The following is an 8,164-nucleotide window of genomic DNA, read 5'->3' as shown; positions in this document are numbered from 1 at the left end:
GCACAGCTGCTATTTCCTTCGGCATTTCACTTACTTCTCTAGTTTATCTCCCTTTTATATATATGGAAATGTCACTTAACCCCTGCTCCACATTCTCCTTGACAATTCCTTCAATGTTCAGAGAGTGAGAGAAAGCCATGGTGGCAGTGGTATGTTTGTTTATGTCCTGTCGTCTGCTAGCCTCTGCACACACCAATCGTGTTGTTTACCTTACTGTGCAAAGTAGCAGTTCTCTCTTGCCACTGCAATCCCTTGTAGTGTGGTCAAGGCTTTCAGGCAACAGATATTAGTTGCTAGATGACTGGAAAGCCGTAAACTTTGACATAACGATGAATGTAATTAGGAGCTGTTTTGGTGCGTCTGTTTACGGCCGCTGCTGCTGCTGTGTGTGTGTGTGTGTGTGTGTGTGTGTGTGGGTGGGTGTGGGTGTAGAAGAAGAAGAATGTTCAATGGAAAAATCAATTAAAAACTTGTTCTCAAAATAATGGACACTTTATATGGTGAAGCATACATGCCCAAGGGTACATACATATAATTTAATTAGGGGAACAGTTCCTTTTCAAAAATGTTTTGGATGTCATAATTTCAGATGCTGCAGAAAGATGACATTTGTGCCTCTTGAACTTGCTCAGATTTGCAGAACCGTTGCTGTGTGAGTAGTGGAGGTTGTCTCCCCCCTGATGTTCATCCTTCTCTTGTCTTCCTCCACACACCATCCCCAGGCCTTCTTTTATATTATCCCAGCTGGTATCCTCGCTTCTACCTCCACCTCTGCACCTCTTTTGAGTACAAAATTCTACAGTTGGATCATTTTGTTTTGTTCCTCACATCCCCATTTTGAGCTGAGGTAGAACTGGCATGCAAGGAGTGGAGGTGATCCCTGAGCAATGGCCAAAACAGGAGGCTGCCTAAACAAACTGCTGATACCCAAGTGGTGATAAGATGACTGCTCAACATAGGATAGAGATGAGAGGCCACCATGAAGATTATCAGACGGAGAGGCTCCAGCCAAACAGCGTAATAATTGGAATCGTGCAGAGCCCCCAGAGATATACATGCAGATAAAATAATGCCGAAGTTTACAAATGACAGCCAGAGACCAAATGTCTGAAAGAGAAAATATACGTGTATGTAATTATGTATGTATGTATCATTCCTCTCTAGGATATTGCCTTTCCCAATTATTTTCATTAGTTTGTTCTGCTCTTCTAGTTCCCAATTCTAATGTTATATACCGTAAACTTCTTAATTTCAATACATCATCTGCTAAATGGTCCCTTTGAGTCTTTTTTTTTTCCCAGTCCATCACATTTGTCTATCTGCTCTCCTCACTCCTACATATGTATTATATCCATTGCTTTTTCTTGATTTTATTTTCTTTTCTACTTATTTCTTCATTCCTCCCCATTCGCATTTTTTTCGCATCCAATACAGTGATCCTCACCATCAATCTCTCCATCTCTTTTCCAGCACTTCTTCATATCCTTCCCAGAGACTTGGTCAATGTCCAAACCTGACCGGTATGCCATGACAGGAAGAAAGCACTGACTGTAAACCCTTCGTTTTAGCACAAAGGTGGAGACTCTCTCAGTATATTACCCAGCTTCCCAAATGCACTCCTGATCATCTCATATGTCTTTATATTTCTTATCCTGGTGAGGGATATGTTTCTATCTATATTTCAAAGTACGCATATACATTTATGGTTTCTAGCTTCCTCTTGGACGACCATTTATTTGACTATAGCATTATTGTTGAACATTGTTTTCTTCTCTTTATATTCATCTTAAACCATATTTAATAGATTTTTCATGTGTAGTTCATTCATCATATGCAGCAATTTGCCACACAATTTGCTGATAAGAACATTTTCATCTGCAAATAAAAATATACTGAAGTATTCGTCTCCTATTTCAAATCCTTTACTCCTCTAGTAAAGATTTTTTTTCTTTTTTTAATTCTTCTAGCTACACCATAAACAGTTTGGAGGATATGGTACCACCGTCTAGCTTTTTTTTATTGGAACTTTCCTGTTTTGTAAGCAAACAGCTGCTCTATTCATAACAGGCTATTTAAATTGGGAACTCATTATTTATACAACTATTACTGATATTATGACTTACCTCAACTCTTACTCCCATATCCTTCACAAGAAAAACAACGACAGCTGTTTGAAATGCCAGGTACAAGTTAAGCCAAAACGGCAAGGACTGCTCCAGTTGTTCCCTTCTCACAATCTTAAAAGAAAGTAACAGGCATGAGTAATCAGCATTGGGCTCACCTAGCAATAGTTAATACTTTCTTTTTATAAGAGAGAAGAGCATATGATCACATATAAAAATGGAGGTAAGTCCACCCAAATAGGTAATCTTATACATAGAAGATCAAAGTTGGTAGAGATGAAAGACTGCAAGGTTACACCAGGTGACCACGTAGCACCACAACACCGGTTGCTAGTGATGGATGTGTGGTTAAAAAGACCTAGAAAAAGAAAGACGGGGTATGAAAAGAGGATCAGATGGACGACACTAATGCAGGAAGGGAAGAGACCAACGTGCTTGATAGAGTAAATATAGACATAGTGAGAATACAAGCTGGGTGGAAGGAGAATGCAGTCAGAGAGAGGAATGGTCGGATAAGTATTCTGAGAAACATCTGGAAAGCCACGCACGAGTAGAACAGAATGGTGGTGAAGAGTAAACGCTAAGAATGCACTGAAAATGAAAAAGGAGACAAAGAAAAAAAGTGAGCAAAGGAGGATAAGATAGAGTACAGGAGTGCAAAGAAGTTGGCAAGGAAAGCTGAAAACACCTGAAGGAGAGACAAAAAAATACAGGAATCATATGAAGCAGACGAAGGATACAAATGGTGTGGCACTAACTTACGAGAGGAAGACAAAAGAGAGATGGAAGGAGTACCTCAATAGCCTTTTGAATGAGGAAAACCGACGGAAGCATCAGGACGATGGAATACTATACCCAGGTCTCACGAGCAGTGTAGAGTGAGTAGAAGTGGAGTGGGCACTTAAAAATGAAATATAATAAGGAGACTGGACCAAAATTAATGAAATCCCAGTGGAGGCGTAGAGGGCCCCGGGTCATGTGGGAGTGGATTTGTTGTGGAACCTTATGTGTAAGATAGAGGAGCAGGGACAGATGCCAGATGAATGGAGGGAGAGTGTCCTGGTACCCATCTTTAAGGAGAAAGAAAGGAGATGTACAAGATTGCAGGAGTTATCGTGGAATTAAACTATTATTTCACATAATGAAAGCCTGGGAAAGGATACTGGAAGAGAGATTGAGGATGGAGGTGGAGGTGTCCAGAGGTCAGTTTAGCTTCATGCCTGGTCAAGGAACAATGAACCCAATATTCATATTGAGCCAATGATAGAAGGGTACAGAGAAAAACAGTAATAACTACAAATGGTATTTGTAGATCTAGAGAAGGACTATGACAGAATACCGCGAGGCAGGAATTGTGGAGGTGTTTGAGAGAGAGGAGGGTACATGAAATGTAAGTAAGATTGGTCAAAGAAATGTACAGAAGTGTCAAGACGCGAGTGAGAGATGGAATAGGTATGGAGGACATTTTTGGAGTGAATGCTAGGCTACATCAGGGCACTGCGCTGAACCCCTTCCTTTTCAACAGAGGCTTTAAGACAGGGGGCACTGTGGGACATGATTTTTCTGTACGGTCTGGCCTATAGCTGGTGGTCGGCCCCAGCCCGTCATGGCTCAGGCAAGTGTTTATAGTGGCACCATCTATTCTTGGCCCATGCTGCCCCCTGGATCTCATTCTTGATTCACTTTGGCAATTCTTCTAGAGTCCGGGTTGATGGGTGGTCTTCAGGACAGCATGTGGGTAGTCTTAGGGCACTCGGCGGTTACTGAAAAATCCCAGGTGATAGCAGTGGATTCGAACCCGCTTCGTCTAGGACGCGGCGAACGCGGGGACAGCACGCTAACCACTCAGCCACCGCCGCCCTTAATGTATGCCACTGATAATGTTTTGATGAGTGAATCAAAAGAAAGGATAGAGCGCAGACATGACGGGTGGAGATCAGCATTAGAGGGTAGAGGAATGAAAATAAGTAGAACAAAGATTCAGAACAAAGATACAATAAATGATGTGTGCAGAACAAGAGCAGGATAGACATGAAAGTATCAAGTTGGATGGTGAAGAGCTGAGGAAGGTGAATGCATTTCAATACCTGGGATCAACCATATCAGCAGACGGTAGTGAAGATAGGGAATAACTGGAAGAATCTAAACGGGATGGAGAAGTTGGAGAGACGCATCACGAATAATGTGCTACAGGAAAATGCCAGTGAAATTAAAAGGGAAGGTGTACAAAACGGTGGTAAGACCAACGATAACGTGCGGGGCTGAAGCAGCACCTGTGAGGAAAGTAAACGAGAGGAGGATGGAGGTAGCAGTTATGAGGATATTGCGCTGGACGTGACAAGGGAGGACAGAGTCAGCAACGCAAGGATCAGAGGAACAGTGAAGGTGGAGGAGGTTTGAAAGAAGACACAAGAGGCAAGACATAGATGGTACGGGCACGTCATGGGGCGACATGGAGAAAGTGACGAGAAGAAAGTACTGGCTATGGAAGTACGGGTGAGCAGGACCTGGATACCAACATGAAAGGCGATAGTCAGGTGGAGGCGGCTCATCAAGAACAGCGACCTCGTATAAAGACGGGTTTAATAGAGCTGACGAAGAGGAAAAAGATATATCTATGTCTATTTATCTATCTACATATCTATCTATCTTTCTATACCATACCCAGGTCTCACGAGAATTGAAGAGAAAGCAGAATTGGAGAGGGCACTTAAAAGAATGAAAAACAACATGGAGACTGGACCAAAGGAAATCCCAGTGGAGGCGTGGATGCCCTGCTGGCAGATGTGAAAGTATCATTAGGTAAAAGCCTAAAATAAACTATGCAATTGAAAACATAGGAACATAACCAGCAAGTTTTAGGGGTCCGATGCTGTGATTGAGGTAGTATAACTTTCAATTCAGCTTTATGTACTGTAAGTACCTATAACCAATTTCATATCGACAGTTCAATGTACTATGGACCTGGAATGTCAATAATGCAGAGTATCAGATTCAGAAGTCTGATATTTTGATAAAAAAAAGTTGCATTTTTGAGACGCTGCTGGCTGATAGCTTGTGAAAAAGTGCGCAGTATTCATGAATAATATCACAAAGTCTTACGTCAGGGATGTCTTCTTCCGCCCCAAGGCGAGGCTTGCCTGGAGACCAGCCAGGTCCGTAGAACAGAGTCCGCAATCTGTCACCGCCAGTTTTCATTGCTTTCATCTTTTGATACAGTTGCTGATAAGGCTTTAGCTGATGGAAATATAGAAATCTAAGAACAAGTTCATACATCTGTCAACATCATAAACATGTATCTTGAAAGAAAACAGTGAGATGGTAAAAACATTTTATAACCTGAAGGCCGAGTGTATGAAAGGTGTCCATCTGAGACACAGTGCCGTAGACGATGGGCTCGTCCTCGCGTTCCTCGGCAAATGTACCAAACATCCGATCCCAGACGATGAAAAGCATGCCATAGTTTTTGTCCAAAGCGTATTTGTTCACACCTACAAAGTGGGAGTATAGTCAATATTCACACAATATTTGTTTAACCCCTCACTTGAAAAAAAATGAAATATCTGAATATTCATAAACTCAAAAAAAGAAAAAGACGTTTATTTACATCTGTCTCATAATGATGGGTGCAGTAAGTTCATTTTAAACATATGATCAAGAAATCAATCAAAATCCCATATTAAAGGAGACTTTACCGTGGTGGACTCTGTGATTGCTCGGAGTCACCATGATGAACTCAATGAGTTGCCCCAGTCCTGGGATGATCTTGGATATATTGGGAGTCATCAAACTGTGACTCCACAATCCGTACGCAAAGTTCAGCTGCACATGCATCGCGAAGATGGAGGGAGGGACCCCCAGCATTCCCAAGGGGACAAAGTACATCCACCTATTGAGGCAACAACATTTTGGGTGTCTGGAAAATGTCAAATATTAATATAAAATGTCATATTAAGCAGCTGCTGATTCTCTTACTTTGTAAGTCTTGCAAGGGCTGAAATACGAGTGCTGCAGGAGAGGTTGTAATCCTCCCCGCTGTGATGCGCAGAGTGTGCCGCCCAGAGAAAAGCAACTTCTGCAGAATAAAGTAACTAACATCATTAACATTCGTACTACATTTATAGAAACTAGAAAGACATCATCAAATCCTTCGAAGGAGAGTTGTAAAACTAAATATATATTTAACGAAAACTACAACTACTACTTCTTGTTCTTCTTCTACTACTACTACTACTACTACTACTACTACTACTACTACTACTACTACTACTACTACTACTACTACTACTACTACTACTACTACGACTACTACTACGACTACTACTACGACTACTACTACTACTACTACTACGACTACTACTACGACTACTACTACTACTACTACTACTACTACTACTTCTACTGCACTAATATTATTTCTACTGCTCAGTAGAAAGCTGATTCAACACGAACATGTGTAAGATTATTCATCCAGCACATGACCTTGCATCGATATGATCACAGTATATATTAGCTAGAAGAGTCGTGTTCAGCACAGTCAAAGATGACAAGACACTTTATCACCACGGAAAAGTTGAGTCATGTGCACTCGAGAAACTGTAATAACAGTGAAAAAATCCCGTAATGAACGACACTAAGTGTCTGGGATCGAACTTGATCAAAAGCCTCGGGTCCGATCCCGGCACTTAGAGGCGTTCTTTACGAGATTTTTTTCAGTGTTAACACAGTTTCTCGAATGTGTGTGTGTATATATATATATATATATATATATATATATATATATATATATATATATATATATATATATATATATATATATATATATTTTTTTTTTTTTTTTTTTTTTTTTTTTTACACAATGGTGCCTTTTCCCGACTTGAAGTAATTCCAGACCACGTGTTGCCTGAGATTAGCCAGCATACCACCAAGTGAGGGTTTGCAATAACCAAATAGACTAGAACACCAGAAATCAATGGATTTGACTCAAAATTTTACCCCAAGTGGCAACTTGAGAACCTCAAGTTTTAGGCTGGGGCCCAACAAAGTGCCCACGGGTTTGCAACCTCCAGAGAAAAATTGTAATGAGAGTCCTGGGAGCATGCTAAGAAGCACTCAAAGAGGAAAATATAAAAATATGCTGTTGAACACCTCTAAGCCCGAACAAATCGGTTCCCGAATATATTATGCGAACAATAAACGCATCGGTTTCCGAACAGAATATTGGTTCTTGAACAGGCAAGTAGGCAACCACGTGGTCTGCAAGTTGAGGTGTACTGTGAGTTTATTTTGGAACCTCCGCTTAACACCTACACGGTAACGTTGAATTGGCTGGGAACGATAGTGGTTAACACCTCTGTCCCTTCCCCTGCCTAAACCTTGCTTCCCGTGCCCAACCCTGTGCACAGAGAGGTCACCTTTACACCGGCTGGAGACGACACCAGCACACAACCCTGCCACTGTGTGGACTAGCTTTGAACAAAAGAGTGTGGCATCGAGGTGGACTGTTAGGAAAGGCCTTTGTCCTGCAGTCAACAAGTAATGTCAAATGATGTAGGTATCCTAAAATCAACAAATTTAATTTTACCATGGCTTAGCCTATGCCACCAATACGTGCAGAAGTCCACGCCTATCACAGCGATGACATAGGTGTAGAAGCTATTCCAGGGTAAGTGGGCGATACGAATGTTATTGTAGCACCAGATGTAAACCAGGAGCTCCAGGCCACGAAGGAAGAAGCTGTAATGGTAAAATTTTCCATTAGCTTTGAATAACATCTCATTTTCCTATGTCATTCTTTCCGTTGCAAAGCTAAACTAGAGCTGATGACTTACAGGTTCCATGCTACTGAAAAGGCCCCAACGAGCACGTTGTTCATAGCAACACTGAGTCTCCATTGTTTCCCGTTTCCACGTAGATGGACGAGTAATCCCTCCAGAGGCACAGTGACGAGGATCAGAAACAAAACCTGTGATAAAACTACCATGAGACATCTGGTGAGAAATCAAGCAATTATTCATTTTTATCAGACTCCTATTGACAAG

The 8,164-nt window shown here is 41.4% G+C and overlaps 1 protein-coding gene across 1 annotated transcript in view; it reads right to left on the bottom strand.

Annotated features, from left to right (window-relative positions):
• Nucleotides 1–470: 470 nt before the first annotated feature.
• LOC126990098 (alkylglycerol monooxygenase-like) overlaps nucleotides 471–8,164 on the bottom strand; it is a 29,094-nt gene continuing 21,400 nt past the window's right edge. The window contains exons 2-9 of the mRNA XM_050848652.1: nucleotides 7,955–8,088; nucleotides 7,708–7,859; nucleotides 6,099–6,198; nucleotides 5,819–6,012; nucleotides 5,463–5,614; nucleotides 5,226–5,360; nucleotides 2,124–2,237; nucleotides 471–1,107 (exon numbers count right to left, since the gene is read on the bottom strand). Coding sequence (XP_050704609.1) covers nucleotides 808–1,107; nucleotides 2,124–2,237; nucleotides 5,226–5,360; nucleotides 5,463–5,614; nucleotides 5,819–6,012; nucleotides 6,099–6,198; nucleotides 7,708–7,859; nucleotides 7,955–8,088 — 1,281 coding nt within the window. The 3' untranslated portion in view covers nucleotides 471–807. The remainder of the gene's footprint in view (nucleotides 1,108–2,123; nucleotides 2,238–5,225; nucleotides 5,361–5,462; nucleotides 5,615–5,818; nucleotides 6,013–6,098; nucleotides 6,199–7,707; nucleotides 7,860–7,954; nucleotides 8,089–8,164) is intronic.

This window comes from Eriocheir sinensis, unplaced genomic scaffold (genome assembly GCF_024679095.1).
Source record: "Eriocheir sinensis breed Jianghai 21 unplaced genomic scaffold, ASM2467909v1 Scaffold1449, whole genome shotgun sequence".
Classification (NCBI taxonomy): domain Eukaryota; kingdom Metazoa; phylum Arthropoda; class Malacostraca; order Decapoda; family Varunidae; genus Eriocheir; species Eriocheir sinensis.
The sequence above is the reverse complement of the archived record's forward strand: the minus strand, read 5'-3'. Positions and strand labels throughout refer to the sequence as shown.